Source organism: Schistocerca piceifrons, chromosome 3 (assembly GCF_021461385.2).
Source record: "Schistocerca piceifrons isolate TAMUIC-IGC-003096 chromosome 3, iqSchPice1.1, whole genome shotgun sequence".
Lineage (NCBI taxonomy): Eukaryota > Metazoa > Arthropoda > Insecta > Orthoptera > Acrididae > Schistocerca > Schistocerca piceifrons.
The window spans coordinates 494,490,494-494,514,138 of NC_060140.1; the positions used below are offsets into that span (position 1 = coordinate 494,490,494).

The following is a 23,645-nucleotide window of genomic DNA, read 5'->3' on the forward strand; positions in this document are numbered from 1 at the left end:
TTCTTGTCCGTCCTAACGTGTGGTTGCACTCCGGAATTGCTTGACATATCATTGTTATTACTGAGTGGGTGTAAGTCTGATTTGCCTCCATTCAGGTACACACGGTCAAAATCTATACAAAAATCCTTTCTCTTAAGGTGAAGCCCGTCAACTTTTATGCTTTAATGAGTATCGTGCGTCATTAGTGCAGTGTTCCAAAGTGATTAAATCTTACATAAAAATTTCAACGTATCACCCCTAAGGACCAGCCTTAGACGACACTGGCCAGTCGTAAATGAACAAAATTTCACTACTCAAAATTTTTAATAACATTTAAGGTAGGTACAAGATAACGTAATCTATGGGCGAAGGTTCTTTAGTATTTGCACGAAATTTCGTTAAGGATACAAGACGACCATTATTAATTATTTTAAGGGAACTCCAGCTAACGTCCAATCAAGCCTCTGCGGACAGATGGGCTATCATTAAATGAAATCGTAGCTGGGGATATGGGCAACCATCAGCTGAGTAGTGGAATGACGAAAATGAAAAGTTGTGCCGGACTAGGACTCGAACCCGGATTTTCTGCTTACCGCGACCGGTCGCCTTACCACTAGCCTACCCAAGCACGACTCGCCTAAACTTCAATGTACCTCCAGCCACGTGTCTGCAGCCTGTATTCGAACATCCATTATGTGTATTCCCTTACAGTGCAATGGCCGATAGAAGGGAGTAGGTACAAAGCGTAAAGTTCGTGAGAATTGCCTAGAACATACATGGTGCCGCAAACGACTGAACCAAAGTTATGATAAAGTCCGACTCTAGACTGTCATGCCTAGATACACTTAACCGGGATTTAGAAGGATTCAGTTATAGTAAATCAGAAGGGAAACTAATTATAAATCTAAAGGCCCTCCTGGCCTGTATCATATACTGTTGAAATACAGAACCCCAACGTAAGGCAAATAGTTAATCTCTGGCGGTTAGAGGCAAGCAAACGAAGCCAGTAGCCGATCAAATATACAGAAAGAATTACTTAAGACCGGTGAGCAGAAACGGCAAACGAACAACTCACAATATACTTATTACACAGATGATTAGTTGGGCAAACAGCTAACATAAAGTAACGTGGATTTACTAGAGCCGGCTGGCCACCTGTCTTACTAAAGTAGATGCCCTTTTCGTTGATATACTAGGAATTCACTGCACCAAAAATGATCCAGTGAAAGCCACAAGACAAACTAAAGCATACAGAATGTCCCCTTTCTGCGTTCGCTCTTGAATTCAATAAACAAGGCTAATATGTCCTGTACACATGCACATAAGCAGAATTATCACTGTTGTGACAAAAACAAAACACCAGTAAATAAAACAGCCAACGGCATTGCAGCAGTGGTAACACTGGTTCCCCTCAGATCACCGAAGTTAAGCGCTGTCGGGATGGACTAGCACTTGGATGGGTGACCATCAGGTCTGCCGAGCACTGTTGGCAAGTGGGATGCACTCAACCCTTGTGAGGCAAACTGAGGATCTACTTGACTGAGAAGCAGCGGCTGCGCTCTCGTAAACTGACATACGGCCTGGAGAGCGGTGTGCTGACCACATGCCCCTCCATATCCGCATCCAGTGACGCCTGTGGACAGAGGATGATACGGCGGCCGGACGGTACCGTTGGGTCTTCCGAGGACTGTTCGGACGGAGTAAATAAAACAAGGCTGGCAAGCACTGAATAGGTAATACAACAGACAAATAGCTTAAAGAAAAATTTTAACGGTAAGTACAGATTTGCGTACACTATCAACCAAGCGACACTACCCAGTAAAGTGGTAAGTAGGAAACAAAATTCGAATTGCAGATCTACGTTAGTCACATATCGCGAATACATATCCCGAAATCGGGTAAACACAACCTGTTAGAAAAATACGAACGAGAGCTTTCACACACGAAAGAATATCAAATGAACGACCACAAACACCAGCTAGATCTGAAAGGAACCAGGACGCAGTGATCACACGTCAGTTAAGAACAAAACTACTGTCCATTACAGAAAAGTTCTCACCATACCAATATAGGTACTCAACGATTCCCTAAGCGGGCTTGTTTACTCCAACCGTCGAGTAGTTAACAGTTTTACTCCAAACGGCGCAATAGTACCAGTAACATATTACAGGCTAGGCCACCGTCTTCGAGCTATGTTCGGCCCTAGGTAAAACCGAACCTCCAACTCTCCGCACTGTTGCCAGCAAGTCCCCTCCCTTCTGCTTGCCATGCATTCCCTTATAGCCCCACCCATTGCTGCCTCGGGCACCCTCTTGCTGGCCGTCGTCCTCCAGTTTCCCAGCAACAGCACAGATACATATACAGGGCAGATACCATCAATAACTGAGTGCCATGGTTATCACGCATGCATGGCACAATCATCCTTCACCCCCCCCTCCCCCCGCTTATATTGGAACCAGCAGAGGTAGGAGCAGCAAGATATGAGCATATTCCCTCAACATCCTGGTTCCCAGTGGCGACCTTCAGCTGGCTGATACAACCCCTCGTTAATTTACTTGTGGAAAGGCCCTGGATCAGGAAGCTCACTGTGGAATGAAATGGTTCAAATGGCTCTGAGCACTATGGGACTTAACATCTATGGTCATCAGTCCCCTAGAACTTAGAACTACTTAAACCTAAGTAACCTAAGGACATCACACAACACTGTGGAATGATCTGGATCACTTTGTACAGTCCCACAACCCATTGTACTATCTTAGAATGACCTTTTTCTGGTAGTCATGCCACCTGACAATGGCCAAAGAGTGCGTGGCCGAAAGCTCGTCTAATTTTAGTCACTTGATGTGGCTGGAAATCCGAGAAATTTTTACTGAATGTTATCGCCGTGAGACAATGCATTCTTACAAGTACCCTACTTGGTTGCACCAAAAACATACTCTCTTGTTATTAGACTTGGCATTAGATTGGACATCCCTGGTGGCTGGTATTTGCACTTACATTCTAGAAGTAGCTGATGCCAGAACATTCTTCTAATCAAAGAAGCAGACGTTTTCGATGTTTGGGACTTACTAGAAAATAAAATCTGCGATCAGTCCTCCTGATGCGTCACTTCCAACATGTTGTTAACGTCTTCCTAATCAGAAACATCAAGGCACATAGCCATCATCATAATGTGGAAACCTTTGATACAATGCACCAAAATTTCATCATGTCCTTGAACCTCATAAAAATATTGTCTTGCTAGGTCACTGCGACGCCCACTAGACAAATTTTCCTCTAACAACTTCCGTCGGAACGCTCTCAATGTTTCACCCGCACCAAGAGCCTCCAAAACAGAACCACTTAGCTTCCAACGAGTCAGGGTTGTACATAATCTAAAAAATTACCAAATCTCTAACATGGAAGCTAGCTACTAAATCTCGCAAGCTCACAGATTACCAAAAAACGTCTACTATCTTTTCATTAGTGTCAATAGATACGTTCCTCAAACAGGTTTGGTTTCTACATTGATCAAGTAGATGACAGTTAAATTCCACCCGGCGTGATGGTGCCACTAACGCTCTTTCCACGGGCTAGGCTCCTGCCTTCCAGCTGTGTTCGGCCCAGCGGATCGCCCAGACGTACTAGGTAAAATCGGACCTCCAATTCTGCACACTGTTTCCTCCAAAACCCCGCACTTCTGCTTGCCGCGTACGGCCCTATATCTCAGCCTGTCTGAGCCGTGGTAAAGTTTGCTGTTTTGAAGAGCGCGCCGCAGCGCGTAGTGTGAAGCAGACGCCCTCCGTTTCTGGCGGTGGCGCCGCTGTGGCAATCGCAGCTTTGGTGTCTCCCTCTGGTGGAAAAGGGAAAAGGTTGCCTGTTCACGGGCATTTAAGGGGCGCTATAAGCTGGCCAGTGACAGTTGGTCAGTTGGAATGAGGCTGGGTCAGTCTCGCGTCACCAGTTGCTGATCTGTCTCTCGTTCGCATTTGTGCGGCAGTTAGTGTCTGTCTGTCGTCGCAGTGCTAGTCTGTCGTTTGGATCAAACTTTAAAGCCAGAAAATGAGAGTCTTGCCACTCCGCCATTAACAGAACTCAGCTAGTGGTCGCCGGTCGGTGCTGAGTTTCTGCATCTGAATCTGCGCGTTAGGCCGCCAGTCTGCTCGAGTTGCTCGGGCAACGGTCATTGGCGGTTGGATCGATCGGTTGGTCGGTCGCGCACTGAGACACAAATTGACTTGTCCGCCTTGAGCGTCGGTGCATATGAGGTCCCCACGTGAGTCCAGTGGGCCGCGCCGTATAGAAAGGGGTAGTAGCTTCGCAGTCGACACGAGAGTAACAGGAGTCAAACCACGACATTGGGCTGGTCGGTGCGAGCTGCGACGCCGTGAGACGGGAGATCGGCGCACCTTCCTGCGTCCGTTGAAGCGGCTGGCAGCGGACGGTTCGGAAGAGCGTTGGGGGTGCTGCGCCAGGTCTTCGCCAGAAATCGCAGTTTATTAGAAGTTTAGTGCTTGGAGATATGTTGTTTCATTTACTTGTTAAATTCTAGTTGTTTTCTTGGTGAGGTCACCAGCCGCTTTGTTTTGGGGTCGTCCCACTATTCTTCTCCGTTTACCCACACGCGGGAAGGTAGGTATTTATGAATTGGGTGGTCCGTTTTTCCCTTGTGGAGTAAGGGTGGGTAAGAGTAATCTGCGGTTAGAGTTGTTCAGTAATCCCCCTGTCATCTGTCATACGTTAATAGATGCCTCTGTCATGTTTGTCGGATTCGGTGTTAACGAATTTGTTGCTTAAGGTGTAAAGGCCGAATTCCTGAAATATGTTTTTATCTTGCCTATCAAGTTGAGAGGCGGTATATGTGTAATGTAGAGCATGTTTCTACATTTTATGTAAGACTGCATTTTATGGGTTTTTATTTAAATGGCCATTTTAGTATATAAAGTTGCCACCCTTCTACCGTAAGAGTTTTCTTTTAAAAACAAGTTGCACTTTCGGTAGCAAGTAATTTTTTTAATGTGAGTGTTTTGTACCATTTCCATCCCTCTTACGGGGTACAAAGTTTATGTGTTTGTGTGAGTTCTTAAAATTTTTAATTTGAAGTAATCTGGTGTGTTGCAGATTGGCACCAGTGTTGTCTTTCGTTGTTGTGATCGTAGGGCGTCAACACCAGTCCCTGTTCCAAGCGCCGATTTCTATGTGCCTTCACGCATTTCGCTACCTTCTTCAGGCGTTGGGACACCACGTGAAACATCATTATTCGCGAATAGTCTCTAAGACCTTCCCGACTATACCCAGATGATCATTTATGCATGTCGTTAACTGTAATGAGCCTATAACACTCCTCTGGAGTATAAAACACCCGAAGCCACTTCAAAATGGCTCTGAGCACTATGGGATCAACTGCTGAGGTCATTAGTCGAAGCCACTTCTTCATCCGACAGTCTTGCCTCATTAAGAAGGGCATATTCAGGTCTATCTGTTAGGATGTCCTTAATCCAGGCACAAAGTCAAAAAGTTCTGCCACTACTCCCCCTCACACTACATTTGAAATGGTTATTTTAGTCGCGGCAAATTTCATCAAGGCAATCGGAAATTATTTAGTTGGGGGTGAAGAAATTATGTACAGGTGACCAAGGGAATGTTAAGATCTGTGACCTGACCCTATTACGAATCTCATCCCCTTATTTCAGTGTTTTACTACCCTTCGAGGTATTCATCTTTTGGATCTGCAGCTCTTGTCTTCCTTTCCGTGTTTGCAACTATGTTATAGTTTACAGGTTCCGCCTTTTAATCACAAATATATAAGCATAACATTTTGCCACATTTTTTAAAAAAAAATCAAGGTATGTGTTAAGTCGCCGATGAAATTCACATTTACATCGTTTGGTTTGCAGATGACAAACTATCAGTGCAGGACACCAAACAGATGGTCCTGCAAAACGATGTAATGTAAAATCACAGAAAGAAGAAAAACGAACAAAAACTCTCTTGCCTCACTCAGTTAAATAGTTACAACCTAAAATATGTTCGATTTTTACAGCTTTCAATAAACTAAACTCACTAATTATAGCGCAGAGGTGCCAAGACATGGGTGGGTCAAAAGAAAAAAAAACAGCGTTTTTGCATAAAGGCACAAACTGTATCCTATAATAATACCCTTTTAAGCATTGAACGTTATAATTTAATAGGTAATGCAATATTCTGTGACATTTAAATGGCTTTATACCGCTTGCAGCTATCATTTCTTCTGTATGCGTTGTACGATTTTTGGGTCTTAGGCCATTATCAAGAATCTTATTACTCGGAAACTACATGCTCGTGTATTAGCAATCAGTTAAAAATTAAACATAGAAACAAATCAGACGTTAAAACGTTCTTGGATTAATTAAAAATTTACGGTACAAAAATTCATTCATCAAAGGCACAGTATGCCATACAAGTTTCTGCCGCTGTGTATATTTGAGTAGCGCCCACTGCCATTGTGCTTCTAAATGCACGTGTCACAGATGTCATGAAATTGCACGGTTAGTACGCGTGCAAGTCACAGTTATTAAAATTACACATAGCAGGTAGTTATAAAAAAAGTGCAGGTACTCATGCAGGCACAGTGTGGCCTGTAATTATCGTATGGCAGCGAAACTTGGTAGATATTTTAGCGCCTTTATGCGGAACAGATGCACGCTGGAAAAAAATTACTGACAATTTTGACCACCAGATGCAAAGTTGGTGCTGTACACCATGTTCTCGACGTTTCCGGTGCTCATATTGTGTAAATAGTGTGAGCGGCGATTAATAATAAAAAATTCAATATATGTCTTTGTCACTTGTTTGACCTTTTCTGCCGATGTCCCATTCCTAATCTAATACATGTGAAAACATTTCTATCTGTCTTTTCTTGCATTCATAGCGTCAGATTTGCACCTAGTGACCATAATTCTAACTATTTTTTTCCAGCGTAAATGGTTCCACATTAACTCATTGGAATATCTACCAACTTTCGATGCAGTACGACAATGACCACCCACACTGAGCCTTGATGAGTAGCTGCTCTTTAATCATAACCACCCAACATTTCATGTAGCATCGTACTCAACGTACACGATATGACCGCGCGTTGTTGAATATGGACTAAAGAAATGTTGTTTCAAACATCTTACACTAAAATATTCACATACATACAAAGACATAAAAGACATATCAAACCTTTAAACAAACATTCCAGTAGCAGAGAATATGGAAATCATTGAAAATACCTTCAAGAATACGAAAATCAGTAAAGTAAAGTATATGAAATAGTAAAGACCTTACAGTTTATCGATGGATACAATTATTTCTCGTCCCAGAACGAAATTTATCTCAAATACGATGGAATGGCAGTGACTTCGTGCCCTGAGGGCACTTAGGCCTGATATTCTCATTAACACTCTAGAACAAAAGATTTTTGTAGATTCACTCTAACAGCTGACAAAATAGTTTTCTACAGTTGTCAACGAAATTTTAACCTTATTTAATGGCATAACACATGGGAGTAATGTACAACTAACAGCATAAGATCAAGTTAACAGGGGAAGAAGACAAAAAACAAGTCATAAAATTTTTAGATCTAAAAATTCTGAATATGTATCGATATCCAGAATGAGATTTTCACTCCGCAGCGGAGTGTGCGCTGATATGAAACTTCCTGGCAGATTAAAACTGTATGCTGGAGCGAGACTCGAACTCGGGACCTATGCCTTTCGCGGGCAAGTGCTCTACCAACTGAGCTACCCAAGCACGACTCACGCCGAGGTCCCAAGTTCGAGCCTCGGTCGAGCATACAGTTTTAATCTGCCAGGAAGTTTCATGTATCGATATATTTCGTAAACATACCACAACGGACACGTAATTACACACAACCAATAATGTCGCCTGAGGACACATATACTTGCATATTTTCACGCTATGATTTATAGATTGATCAATCTATCAAAATGGTTCAAATGGCTCTGAGCACTATGGGACTTAACAGCTGAGGTCATCAGTCCCTTAGAACTTAGAACTACTTAAACCTAACTAACCTAAGGACATCACACACATCCATGCCCGAGGCCGCATTCGAACCTGCGACCGTAGCGGTCCCGCGGTTCCAGACTGAAGCGCCTAGAGACGATCAATCTATCACTGGAAAAAATTAAAATTGGACAGGAACTAAACGTTCTCTGGGACATGGCAATAAATGACGAGTTTCCTAAGTACATGGCTGACGCATTATTAAAAAAGAAAACTAATAAGAAACCAGTTCTGAAGAAGAAACAAGTTTCAGGAATACGTAGAAACAGAATGAAAACAAAGTTCTTCTATGCCTATATTTAGGTACAGTTTCCGGAAAAATAACTCGCTGCTTTAAGAACACAAAATAAAAATAAGCTATAAAAACAGTAACAGTTTACAGCACCTACTGAGTCACCTATCTGGACCTTTCCCACAACCAGGCATACTTCACATTAATTGCGCAAATTACTTGTTTGTATTGGTCAAACGGAAAGGAAGTACAGCATCCAGTTTAAACAGCAGACGACGATAAATGACAACAAACCCTCCAACTTTGTTGCACATTGAACGGTTTCAGCACAAAATACTTAGTATTAGCGAATTGTTGTACTTCTGGATGTGGTACAAAAAGGTAAAGTAATGGGCGTGAATGAGGAGACAGAAATTTATAGCCGTCTAAGGCACCAGTCTTGTAGAGCTGTTGATGTACACTTACGAAATGTAAATTTTGTGGCCAATTTTGCGCCTGCTCTGTGACGAGACATTGCAGGGCTACGAGGTACCCAGTCGCAACTATAGTACTCGCTCATCAGATCTGTCACACAGATCACCTCTTATCCGGCTTTACAGAGCGGGCAGGTCCCGATCTTGTAAAGCTATCGTCGGACAATTTTCATTGGGAATTACTGCATTATTCAACAAACAGCTCTAACTTCGTACCATCAGACTTTCATGGCTTTCCAAAACTAAAGGAATTTCTAGATGGAAAGCGCTTGGAAAATGATGATAAATGGTTTACAGTCAGGTAGCAGAGTTCTTTGATGCTGGGATCCAAAAGCTCGTGCCACGACTTGACAAATGTTTAAATGTTCATGGTGACTATGTTGAAAAGTGAAAAAATGGGCATATTGTAGTTTGTGATACAATTGATGTTTCTCTTACTCCATTTACAGATAGGCTCTTACTTTAAAAATGACTCTCACATATTGTCTTCTGAAACTTTATTATTTTTAAGTTGTTTTATGAATTTTCTGATTTCTTCTACTGTTGGTGACTGACTCTGGTTGTATCTGGATAATGTTATCAAAATTAAATTCTGTTTTTTGTGGAACAAAATTTGCAGTTATGTGAAGTAGTCCGTAAGTGTTCTGCAGTACTCACAGTCTTCTGTTGGTTCAGATCAATAAACTGCAAACTTGATGGTGTGTACTTCTTGAGACTATTTTTGAAAGTCCCTTGTGTATCTCCGCTTAAAATATGACTCAGCTACCTTTAGTTGAACTGTCGTACTCTGAGTTTTTGATACCTTTTGACGCAGGTTTCCTGGTATGAATAAAATTTTCCCTGTTCTTATAATTTTTGTTTTGCGTTCCAGTTATTCGAGATCATCCTAAGTCAGTGAATCACAATTATACAAATAAATTATATAGCAATGTTTAACTTGTAAACAACTGGAAATTGTTTGTTCTACATTACAAAAGAAGAGTAAACGAGCAATAAACAAATAAAACAACAAAAGAGGGGATATCAATAAAAATATCTATTATTAGTGACGTCATAAATCTACTATTATATTTCCATATCATATAAGTTAACAGTGAAGGGATTTGGTGTAATTTTTGTCGGGCTCCTCAACTGCGTGGAAAATACTGTCACCACATTCGAAAAGACTTACACTTGCTAGTCTGCCCTCCAGAAGTTTCGTACCATACTTCCACATGATGTGAAACGTAAACTTGTGTAATCACTCATTCTACCAAAAGTTCAGTATTGTGATGTAATCCAACACGATACGAATAGCGAAAAGTCTTAGACCGTTAGAACTAACAGAGCATGTTTGTGTGCGCCGCATCTTCAACATCCATCTACACGATCTAGTCACATGAATGTGCCCACGGCCTGTCTTCGATTCAACGTGCAAAAACCACTCACAGACGGCAGGTGCAGCGCTAGCGGTGGAGGGCATATAAAGCGTATTGGGGGATGCGGATAAAAGTGCAGTCGTTGTCGTAATGCAGAAAAGGAGCGATTTATCTGATGTTCGAAAGGGCATGATCATTGGCATTCGGGACAAGGGAGGAAGCATTTCCGAAATTGTTTGTAAACTGTTTGCACGCCGCCGTGGTTAAAGTATACTGTCGGTGGCAAAATGCCACTATCAAAAATCAGCGTCGAGGTAATTGTGGTGGACTACGGATCATGGATGACAGGGATAGCTGCGGATATTTTTACAGGTGAATAGACGTGCAACTGTTGACCAGCTCACCGTCCAGATGAACCTAGAGGCTACCAGCAGTGTCTCCAACAACCGTTCAGCGTACGTTGCTGTGTATGGGCCTCCGCATCAGGCACGTCCAGTGAGTGGCGGCAGGTAGATTTCTCAGATGGATCACGATTCATGCGCCACTGGCGTGAAACGTTTCGAAGTAAATACCCTGCAACGGTCATCGGAAAGGTCCAGGCCGGGGGAGGGAGTTCATGGTTTGGGGAATGTTTTTGTCGCATTCTCTGGATGATCTCGTCATTCTGGTAGGCACAATGGATCAACACATCCTTGGGGATCAGGCCCACCCCTACATGGAGTTTGTTTTTCCACGACACAACATCATCTATCAGCAGGCCAACGCAACGTGTCACACAGCTCGCAGAGTACATGTGTTGTTCAAGGACAACCATGATGGGTTTATCATAATTCCCTGGTCACCATACTCCCCGGATTAAATCCAATCGAGGACCTGTGGGATGACTTCGATCGGGCTGTTCGTGCCATGGATCCTCATCCGAGAAACCCGCCGCAGCTGGTGCCGGCACTGGAGTCGGCAAGGAAGCACATCACTGTCCGTATCTTCCAGAACCTCATTACATCTCTTACTGTATGTCTCGCAGTGGTGTGCATTGAAAAAGATGGCTATACAGGCGTTTGACAGGGGTCACATTAATAGGACTGGACATTGTATTTGACCCTATCAATGCTTCATAAGCCCACTTAGGATGATTGTGGGCAGACATGCTACGATATTACGTGACTACCACATATATATCTACTTCATCAGCTCCTCAGTGCACATGCGTCCCAATACCTCGGATCAGAGGTTAAGTACCTGTCATATGATAATCTAAACACAAGGTCTCACTTATCTACTGTTCAGGCGGCGCTCTAGTATATAAACAAATACTTTTGCAAACTCCTTTGTTGCTGCTGCCTGCCTCTGAAACAAGCTGCCCCACGTTGCTCACACTTTTTAGTGCTTTGTTGCACTTACGAAAAACTGAAGCAACTCCTGTGAGCGTCATAACCATTATCCAAAAAAATGGTTCAAATGGCTCTGAGCACTATGGGACTTAACATCTGAGGTCATCAGTCCCCTAGAACTTAGAACTACTTAAACCTAACTAACCTAAGGACATCACACACATCCATGCCCGAAGCAGGATTCGAACCTGCGACCGTAGCGGTCACGCGGTTCCAGACTGAAGCGCCTAGAACCGCACGGCCACTCGGGCCGGCAACCATTATCCAAAAATTTACGTGTATGGCCAGCTGACTTCTGTCAACAGTAAATTCTCCCAATTGCTCTACCTTTTATTTTCATTTCTGAATCAATCTAGCAACGTGCTTTTTTCCTATCTTCATTATTTCGGTTTTATCACTTTCCTCTGTTTCTTCCGTTGCTCCTTTCATGTCTATTATTGCTAGCACTCATAATTTAAATCTATATGTGTGCAATTTGTCTTTATTGTTATCCCTGTCATGGATGAATCTAAGTTGTGTTCCGAGCGGTTCTGGGCGCTACTGTCTGGAACCTCGTAACCACTACGGGCGCAGGTTCGAATCCTGCCTCGGGCATGGATGTGTGTGATGTCCTTAGGTTAGTTAGCTTTAAGTTGTTCTAAGTTCTAGGGGACTGCTGACCTCAGGAGTTAGGTCCCATAGTGCTCAGAGCCATTTGAACCATTAAGCTGTGTTTTTAGCATTATTTATGTCATAGCATTTTCTAAATAATGAATTCTGTATTAAATGTAACTTATAACATGCTTGCCATAATAAATTGAATATAAAAATATAGAATGCCTGGTTATACGTAAAATAGACACTGTGAGCTCTAATTTAGGTTGGTTAAATCGGTAGATATACAAATGTTTTAAGCGTACGTTTGCATAAGATTGTGAGGATTCTATATCGTCATATGTCAAAATACTTGCTATTATTTGTAATGCTTGAGGGTAAATTTATCGAACTGTTTACCGCGGTGACTATGTTGCAGCTATCTCTGATTTTGCCGAGGTACAAGTTCAAAGTCATCCCTGCCTGGTGACAATGTTTTGAATAATGTCGTGATGGCTGTTACTGGGCGCTGGCCCTTAGTGTGGCAGTCGAGTGGAGAGAGTCGAGTCGAGAGCGTACGGTCTGCGCGTCCGAACCGAATAGTCTGGTTGGTACTGTTCGGTTGAAGTTGTTAATTAGTTCTGAATACGATTATTCGACCCGCGTTTGTTAACTTGAGAGCTTCAGTGCGGAAAGATCGGCATGCGGTATATTAATTACGAGTAATTGTACATATTTAAATGTGCCTGCTCTGTGTGGAGCTTTCGACAATAAACCATTTTGTTCGTGATCTGCTAACAATAAATGTTCTTAATCTGACCCAACATTGTCCCTCGCTTCCATAAATTATCATTCGTTGGATTATCTGCCTCTTAATTAATGGAGTTGTGAGGGGCAATAGTATCGTCCAACGTAGCGCGCACACACAGGTCGTGTTATAAGATGAACAATAAAAACCTAATCAGCAGATTTAAAGGAGTAACCACAAATTTAAAAAAACGAAAACCAATATGCATTAGAGACAAATACTGAGGCTAAGTGATACTTCGACACGAAAATTAGTCTACTTTGCTTATTTTCATTCACTTATGTCGTATGGTATTATATTTTGAGGTAACTCTTCCCATTCTACAAGTATACTTTTGGCTCAGAAACAGGCGGTTCGGGCAATAAGTGGTGTGAGTTCACGAACCTCTTGTCGACGTCTGTTCACGAGTCTGGGTATTTTGACACTGGCCTTTCAATATGTATATTCCTTATTGTCGTTTCTTGTTAGCAATATTAGTTTATTCCCAAGAATAAGCAGCTTTCACTCGGTTAATACTCGGCAGAAATCAAACCTGCATGTGGATCGGACTTCCTTAACTCTTGTGCAGAAAGGTGTACAGTATACTGCTGCATCCATTTTCAATAAGCTGCCACTGGAATTCAAAAATCTTAGCAGTATTGCACGCGCTTTCAAATCGAAACTGAAGAGTTTCCTAATGGGTCACTCCTTCTATTCTGTCGAGGAGTTCCTTGAAAAATTAAGCTGATTCTTATTGTATTGCTGATAGCGTTTACTTAAACTTATGGACTGACTTTTTTCAGGTTCATGAACATTTATTTTTATCTGTTATTATTTTTATGTTGTAATTTCATGTACTGACACGTTCCATGACCTTGGAGATTTTCTCCTCAATTTCGTCCTACGGAACTCGACGTGTAAATAAATAAAAAAATAAGTTGTCTGCTAATTTCCAGTGCTAGTCTAACCCTGGAGTTTTTTGTTTGTTACTGTGCAAGCGCTATCGTATATACACTGTCTGCTGGCACCAATGTAAATTCAGCATCGAGTGAGACCTAGTAGAGGATGGGTATCAGAAGTTGAGATACATTTTTGTTAAATTAATTAGACAAATATATTTTTGAAGGGTCATTGTGAGCCTAGAGTACACCTTGTGTAACTGTTCTGTTGCTTAGTATGACGTACATTAGATGAAAATGGCATGTAGAAACGACATTTTACTAACGGGAGATGCTACGTGGGAAGCATTGTTAGAACAACTCAATCGTGAAGGTTGCGTAAGTGACTTTCTTTGTAAATGCGATTATGAAGCTGTTGGTTCTGCAGCAGTGCCAAAACCCGATCTGTTTGTCGAATCTACAGACAAGCTATGCAGAAAATACTGTCGTCCGCGGTAAGAATGGTCAATGTTGGAATACATATGTTCCTAATGGAAAAGGTCGGCCACTTGTCGATTAACTTTGTAGTCCATATTCCAAGGGTATGAGTAAATAAATGAATGGATTTATGAACAATTGAGAACATATCAAAATATTTCTGTAGTATATGCATTTGGTTAAACGAATAGCATCTTCATGTAATAAAACTGCAAATAATATCTTTACAGCCGGCCGTGGTGGCCGTGAGGTTCTAGGCGCTTCAGTCCGGAACCACGAGGCTGCTACGGTCGCAGGTTCGAATCCTGCCTCGGGCATGGATGTGTGTGATGTCCTTGGGTTAGTTAAGTTTAAGTAGTTCTAAGTCTAGGGGACTTATGACCTCAGATGTTAAGTCCCATAATGCTTAGAGCCCCTTGAACCATTTACAATCGTTACATCCGGATCACTTTCAATCTAGTAAACATTTTCGATGCTGCTGAGCAACAGTGATAGAGTAATTTTTAAAGGAACACACCGCCATTTGACTTTTTTATTGTTCATTTAAGTACAACCCAGGTTTCGGCAATTTATGCCAATGTCAAGTATTTGATTTTATGTGTTTAACATAGATTGTAGGACACTTATGTTTTTAAGCTCAATGTTGGCCATAAATTACGAAAAATATTGGCTCCCCACGAAATGCCAGATGTAAAATCGGCATTTGTAACAGATCAGTAAATAATTGTGGGAGCACATCATATTTATTGGAAGAACGCTTACGTTCGTAAATAAAAGATGAGAACATGTCCTTAAAACATAATGATAGCGCCGGCGGTTGTAGACGAGCGGTTCTAGGCGCTTCAGTCTGGAACCGCGCTGCTGCTACGGTCGCAGGTTCGAATCCTGCCTCGGGCATGGATGTGTGTGATGTCCTTAGGTTAGTTAGGTTTAAGTAGTTCTAAGTCTAGGGGACTGACGACCGCAGATGTTAAGTCCCATAGTGATTAGAGGCATTTGAACCATTTTTTTCGTAATGATAGCCTGCTTTTACTAAATACGACGTGCTCCCACAATTATTTACTGATCTGTTACAAGATGGTGATTTTACATCTGGCATTTCGTGGAGAGCCAATATTTTTCTTACTTTACGGCCAACTTTGAGTTTGACAAGATGTTAAGTGTCCTGCAATATATATTAAAGACATAAAATCAAATACTTGAAAATGTACTTAAGTAAACAATAAAACAGTCAAATGGCGGTGTGTTCCTTTAAAAAAAAACTTTCAAGTTACATCATTGAAAAGCTTCCAAGACAACTTTTTCTTTTCCTCGAATTCTGGATTCATTAATACCAATAATCGTCGAACAAGTAGAAGACAGAGATGAAATGAAATACTTTTAGCAAATGACCTGAATTTCATTATAAAATATTCCACACACAAGCAGTTTCTCCAGGAAATAATTAAGGGTCACTGTGACACTGGTGTACAGTTCATGTGACAATTTCAGAAGTGTACACCACTAGGGTTAAGACTTCGGCTGACAAAAACATTACGTTGTAGCAAACGATATCTTAAAATAACAAAACACGAGAAGCCCTGTAAAGCAAACGGCGTGACATGCAGAATCTTACTGACCGTAAGTACTGCAGGCGTAAATGGCGCATACGCGCGTGTTCCTCTCGCCGAAGTAGTCTGAGGCCATCAGCACAGCGCCACCGTCGAGAAGCGCCGAGCAGGCGTGGAGCGCAGAGAGGGTGAGACCGACTGTCGGCCACCAACCAGTCATCGCGTAGCCGTCAGCTGGTCCGGCGCACCTCTTGCCTGCTCGACGCCTCATACCGTATTTAAGTAATTGCACTCGCGGCGCTGCTGCAGCGAGACGCAGCTGCGCCGGCGCGTAAAGGACGTTTAAATTATTCCCTTTACTATCTCAGAAATTACCGTGCGAAGGCAGCTCTAGCTTCGAAGCGTCCAGATGGCTCTCCAAAGGTATTACACGCTCGTCAAAGATGAAACGCTGAGAGAGAAATCGTGCTCTACCGGAATGAGCATTGCTGTCATCTTTAATGATCCGGGGAAAGCCAGAATAGCCTACGCTATAACATTAATGGTTACCTCTGTTCGACTCTAGTTTTGGTTGGCATGTGTTCTATATTGCAACAAAGAGAGCTACGAATTCTCGAGAGGACCTCGGGCAGCTAGCATTAGACAAAATTGTTTTAGGAAACCTGGAAATGCTCTCTGATTATTTAAATTGCTCTGTAAATCGTTTAATAGGTATTACAGATTGGCAGATGTTATATCGTTTCGATAATAACATTTCAGATAAAAAATTACTCGCCCCCCAGAGGCATCTCGCTAATACCTCGTAACTCCACCTCAAGCCTACATAATAGCTTCAGTTCGGCGAGGAAGGGTATGCCATGTCTAGATGCAGCCACTAATTTATGATTAGATCCCACAGATCTACGAAATTGCGACATTGTTGATTGTTACGTTTTACGCGCTACTTCGAATAGTCACAGACATTGCACTGACAAGAAAACGTCCCAAGGGGTCAGATCATCTTTTTTAAACAAATTATAAGGTGATTTAGGTTATGGTCCCAGTCACACCTTGCAGCCATTCATCCTGGTGGGCACTTGTTCCTGAGTGATCGACGAAGAAATATTCGGAATTTTCCATGGTATTCTAGAGTCTTAAAGTGATGGAAACTTCTGGAGCACTATTGTCGCGTAGTAGTTAAAGTGCAAGTGTGTTCTAATCTCGTCAAGTAGTTCGATAATTTATTCTCAAATATTTATTGATATGACTTTAGATAATTGGTTTAAGTGTGTGTTCTTTATTTCTTATCCTTTATCAGGTAATTTTAATCGTCATATTAACTAGTTCAGTTTCTATTATTTTGTCTTTCAGTCGTTCGTTTTTCGTTTGGAATTTTTGTTCAAATGGTTCAAATGGCTCTGAGCACTATGGGACTTAACATCTATGAACATCAGTCCCCTAGAACTTAGAACTACTTAAACCTAACTAACCTAAGGACATACATCACACAACACCCAGTCATCACGAGGCAGAGAAAATCCCTTACCCCGCCGGGAATCGAACCCGGGAACACGGGCGCGGGAAGCGAGAACGCTACCGCACGACCACGAGCTGCGGACTGGAATTTTTGTGCAGGTTACTTTACTTATTTTTATGTATTAACTATGATTTAATTTCTTTCACTTTATCATAGTATATTTTTGTCCATAATTCGGAGTAGGTATTAAAATCCATGGAGAAGAAATAAAAACTTCAAGGTTCGCCGATGACATTGTAATTCTGTCAGAGACAGCAAAGGACCTGAGAGAGCAGTTGAACGGAATGGGCAGTGTCTCGAAAGGCGGATATAAGATGAATATCAACAAAAGCAAAACGAGGATAATGGAATGTAGTCGAATTAAGTCGGGTGATGCTGAGGGAATTAGATTAGGAAATGAGACACTTAAAGTAGTAAAGGAGTTTTGCTATTTGGGGAGCAAAATAACTGATGATGGTCAAAGTAGAGAGGATATAAAATGTAGATCGGCAATGGCAAGGAAAGCGTTTCTGAAGAAGAGAAATTTGTTAACATCGAGTATAGATTTAAGTGTCAGGAAGTCGTTTCTGAAAGAATTTATATGGAGTGTAGCCATATATGGAAGTGAAACATGGACGATACATAGTTTGGACAAGAAGAGAATAGAAGCTTTCGAAATGTGGTGCTACAGGAGAATGCTGAAGATTAGATGGGTAGATCACATAACTAATGAGGAGGTATTGAATAGAATTGAGGAGAAGAGGAGTTTGAAGTACAGCTTGTCTGGAAGAAGGGGTCGGTTGGTAGGACATGTTCTGAGGCATCAAGGGATCACCAATTTAGTATTGGAGGGCAGCGTGGAGGGTAAAAATCGTAGAGGGAGACCACGAGATGAATACACTAAGTAGATTCAGAAGGATATAGGCTGCAGTACGTACTGGGAAGTGAAGCAGCTTGCACAGGATAGAGTAGCTTGGAGAGCTGCATCAAACCGGTCTCAGGACTAAAGACCACAACAACAACAACAACAACATTTTTGTCCATGTTTCTGAGTTCATTATTTCCGTTCCTCGTGATGTTTGAATTTCGTTTTATTTGTAATTCCTCCTTTCGTTTAAATGTTCATCTGTTATTTTGTCGCCGGCCGAAGTGGCCTTGCGGTTCTAGGCGCTACAGTCTGGAACCGGGCGACCGCTACGGTTGCAGGTTCGAATCCTGCCTCGGGCATGGATGTGTGTGATGTCCTTAGGTTAGTTAGGTTTAATTAGTTCTAAGTTCTAGGCGACTGATGACCTCAGAAGTTAAGTCGCATAGTGCTCAGAGCCATTTGAACCATTTTTTTGTTATTTTGTCCACAGTGCGACAAGAATTTATGTTTTATGTGTTTGTATAACCGTTAATGTTTGTGTAGCAATTATTACCCTGAAAATGTACATTGTATAGCGAAAAATGTATTTTTGGTACCATTGTAATTAGACTACTTCGTATTTTGTTTTTTAACCAGTAGATCGACATTTTCAAACTTTTAAATATTGTAATAGATAAATATTAATAATTAAAATCACATGTCCAGAGATTCTATTAGGTTGGTGCATATACATAAGAGACACGTTAGTCATCAATAATATATTCTCCTTCACTAAGTACAACGGTCTGCCAACGCTGGGGTAAATTTTCGATTTCGCGATTGCAGAAATCTCGAGGCTTTTCAGGCGAAGATCTCGTCGAGCCATGTTTGGGGCGCATTTTCATCCGGAGAGGAAGTTCTTTGAAGGTTGTCCTATAGAGAGCGGAAAAGGTGACAATCTGAGGGCGCAAGATCAGGTGAATAAGATGGCTCCGGAATGGCTTTCCAACCCAACTCCTGTATAGTGTTTACTGTCAGTCTAGCAAAATGCGGGCGGGCGCTATCGTGGAACAGCATCACTTCACGCAGTCTTCTTGGTCGTTGTTCTTGGATTGCCTCAGCAAGACGTCTCAGTTGTTGACAATAATGTCAGCATTGACGGTTGGTCCTCGGGGAAGCAATTCATAGTACACCACATCGTCGCTTCTCCACCAGTTGAATAACATTAAGTTTTGTGGGTGCGCCCAGGTACGGGGTATTTCTGCTTTGTTTAGACTCAACCACTCCTTTCTTTTCCTTATATTAGCTTAAAGGCCCTATGTCGCCAGTAACGATACAAGATAGGAATGGTCAGTGTTGTTCACGAGTCAACTGATAACGAGCAAGCAGAGATGCACATATAGCCACCTGCTGCATTTAAACGACCTTATAAAAAAAAAAGTGTGTGAAATCTTATGGGACTTAACTGCTAAGGCCATCAGTCTCTAAGCTTACACGCTACTTAACCTAAATTATCCTAATGACAAACACTCGCACCCTTGCCCGAGGGAGGACTCGATCCTCCGTTGGGACCAGCCGCACAGTCCATGACTGCAGCTCCTTAGACCGCTTTTTTTATCTCATTTTGTTCTATATTGTTCATTGCATTTGTTCGGGGCGGATGTCCGATGACACCCGTTTAGGTTCTCGTTCGTTCGTTCGCTCCGTTTTTTATTAGAAAGGAAAGCTAACGCTCTGACCGAACACGCTGAGCTACCGATCCGCTCGGCTAATCCCGCGCGGCACGTCCTTATCAAACCGCGAAGGTCTTCCTGAGTCATTAACGCCAAAATGATCCTCCTTAAAACGAGAAAACCATTTTTTTTTTTGCCGTGCTCTGTCCAATGGCACTATCCCCACATGCGGCGCAAATGCTTTTGGCTGCCTCCCATGCTGTATTGAACTCAACCAGAAGAATATAGATGAAAGGTTCGGAATTCTCCACTTGGCACTCCATTTACTAGCGTCCACAGTTCCATACACTATCTCCAAATGGCAAAATTACTATATGCAAACTCAAATAGCAACAGTAAACTACAAATAAAAAATAACATTCAATAAAGCAACCGTAATATCAACATGCAAAACAAAAACACTAGGAACTTGTTCACCACTCTAACAGTCATTCTTTTTTCGAGACAAAATAAGATCAAAATGAAACTGTTAATAGAATGATTCAAACGATGTGACAAAGGATTATAAATGCAAAAGATAACATCTAGACCAATTAATCGAATAAAAATAATGATTCACAGTCATTTCGATAAAGATATGGAAATAAAAAATTTCAAAACAGCTGACTCGGTTCGAACCACAACCTTCCGTACGCTACAATGCTGTTCTGTGTACCTCCCTCATTTTAAATGCTATAGAATGTCAGATTGAAACGTCCCCTTAGAAAAAATATGAATTACTGTGCTGGTAAACTTCTACGTTATTTGATACAGAGACAGCTGAGTAAAACTGAACGTACTCAAATATTTCTCTCTTTACTTATTCTGATCATCAATAAACTGACACACCATATTTGTAGCGCAACGCAGTCTGACTTTCAATAATCCCTACAAAAGAATGGCCCTGACTAACAATAACCTATACCTTTCATGAATCACTTACCTCACAAAAATCTTCGTTACTCGAACTACTGCAATACAGCGAGCGCCAATACTGCCAGCTAAATAAAAGATTCTAACTACGGAAGGCACTAACTACTGATAGGCATAGCTAGCAAATGAAAGATTTTGATAGAGAACAGACAATGTATTTACCTTAATAATCTTCAGTTCATGATATCCAGTATTACAAATTTCCTCTTTCTGACGGACACACGTCCAGATCGTCCGCTCGCAAAACTCTGGCATCTCTGTCCCCACATCCACCACTGCTGGCGGCTCACCTCCAACTGTGAAACGCTACGCGCTGTTCACATCTAACTGCCCAACACTACAATAGCGAATATTCCAACAACGCCAACCAGCCACAGACAGCACACAGCACAGCCAGTCATTTTCATACAGAGCGCTACGAGACGTTACCAACATAAAAACCTAAACAGCCTACTTACAAGATGAAATTCCGTAATATTTTTCCGTCGATTATTCGCAAACAGTCATCCACCTGGATGAATGGCTGTATGGTGTGAAACCTGGGACACTAACCTACATCACCGTATAGATAGATGGTATCAAAATTTCGATCCCACGCGGGGACCGTGGTGCGATATGGCGTCCGAATGTTCGACGAACCAGGAACGTGCAGCCCTGTGAGTACGACTGTTGGCATCTTAAAAGATGAGAGTATCCACAGCACACTTATCATGAAAATGTAGAAGAAAGAGCAACATTTTGTGAATGGTGAAGCAATATCCTGCGTGATGTTCAGAACAATACGATTAACTGGGCAGAAGTTATCGTAAGAAAATATACCCAGAACATGACAGAACAAATGTTAAATTGCCGTCTAAAAAAACACAGCAATTTATGCATTTCCAGGATCGAGCTTCCAGTTTCAGAATTATTATACGGGAAACCCTCAAAAGCGATCAATATAAAATATAAACAAGAGCAACAAAAAAATATAACGTGGCCACTTCCGTCGCAGCCGTGTTTTCTTAAGATGTACCTACCCATCACCGACAGCTGCTAAAATACAAGTGGGTGCTGAAAAGTAATGCCCCCGAATTTTTTATGTGAAAACTCTTAAAGCTTTTTCGGTAAAACGAACGTTGTTAACATTCTACATCTTTATTCTTCACGTCTACTTATTTATTTCTCAACATAGTCACCCTGCGCGGCGGGGAACACTTCTTCCAACGAGGGACCAGTTTGTTGATACCGTCACTGGAGATTCTCTGACGTTGACGGAGCCACAATCTCGCCCCTGTTTGTAAGGCTACGTCACCATCGAAATGAAGGCCTCGAAGATGTTGTTTAAGCTCTCAGAGACAAAAATCGGATGGGACAGTGTCGGACCGTACGGAGGATGATCGATGACAGTGGACCCAAGACGTCGGGATTGGTGGAGATGTCACTGCGTTTGTCTGTCGTCTGGCATTGTCATACTGCAGGAGAGTGTGCTCCCTGTGGGGACGGACTCTTCGAATTTGAAACTCGATTACATCACACTGTTTCTCATGCATCGACATAGTTACGTTGCACATCTTCATGTTGCACACTACATTTCGGAGTCATGTAGCGGCAGAGAGTTGCAAATGTACAGACAGGAAGAATAAAGATGTGGGATGTTAATAACTTTTGTTTTAATTAAAAATCTTTAAAAGTTCTCACATAAAAAATTTGGAGGTGCATGTGTGTGTGTATTGAACCAGGGACCTAGAAACGACGGAGAGGCTTCGTCCCGATGCAGCGCTCAGTGGTTCACAACCCCATAGCTGTCCACCCACCTCATCATCGCCTAACACCGAACCCAGGGTTATTGTGCGGTTCGGCCCCCAGTGGATCCCCCCACCCCCTCTCCCCCGGGAACGTCTCATACCAGACGAGTGTAACCCGAATGTTTGCGTGGTAGAGTAATTATGGCGTATGTGTACGTCGAGACAGTGTTTGCGCAGCAATCGCCGACATAGTGTAACTGAGGCGAAATAAGGGGAACCAGCCCGCACTCGCCGAGGCAGATGGAAAACCACCTTAAAAACCATCCACAGGCTGGCGGCACACCGGACCTCGACACTAATCCGCCGGACGGATTCGTGTCGAGGACCGGCACGCCTTCCCGCTCGGGAAGCAGCGCGTTAGACCGCGCGGCTAGCCGGCCGGGCTCTTGGAGGTATTAGTTTTGAACACGCCCTCGTAGATTAAAATGGAATGGCATACGTTATCCATAGGCATTGGCATAATATTAATAGCTCAATAGGTCCACAGCCCATGTATCTTACTGAAAGTCACATCCCACAGACAAACTCAGAAGTAATGCGAACGAGCTCTTCATGAATGTAAACATTAAATTAAAGAGACACGGAAGAAATTAATTTTCTTTATAGTATACCACTAGCTTCCTGCTCGTGGCGGAATATGAATTTATGGGCTACATATTGTGGTTATACATACATCATCCTTGTTTCTTCAGCATCTCTTTAATTTCATGTATACATTCATGCAGAGTTCACCCGCATAACTTCTTTGTTTATCTTAATTGTTTTCGTTTATTTTGTATATCGTTCGCTCTTAGAGGTTTCTTGTACAGTAATTCTGAACAAGAAGACTTAACCTCCGAAACATGTAGCCTCTATTATTTTTATAAGTATGGTGTCTGTTCTTTCGGACATGCATATTCGAAAGAACTGTCACCACTGTGTGGAATCACAGTCGCATTATATAAACATGTATGAAAATTCGTGCCGGACAGGGATTCGAACAACTTCAAGCCGGACCAGGATTCGAAAGCTGTTTTTTCGCTGTATGCGGTCACCTTAATCACTTCAGCTATCTGAGCACATCGACATATAATGGACAGAGGACACTACTGATCTATAACGTGCGGTATATGGAAATTTGG

The 23,645-nt window shown here is 42.1% G+C and overlaps 1 protein-coding gene across 1 annotated transcript in view; it reads right to left on the minus strand.

The window, feature by feature from the left end:
• The window catches only part of LOC124788772 (glutamate receptor ionotropic, delta-2-like), an 82,434-nt gene extending 66,413 nt beyond the window's left edge, over positions 1–16,021 (minus strand). Inside the window, exon 1 of the mRNA XM_047256055.1 lies at positions 15,964–16,021. Coding sequence (XP_047112011.1) covers positions 15,964–16,021 — 58 coding nt within the window. The remainder of the gene's footprint in view (positions 1–15,963) is intronic.
• Positions 16,022–23,645: the final 7,624 nt, after the last annotated feature.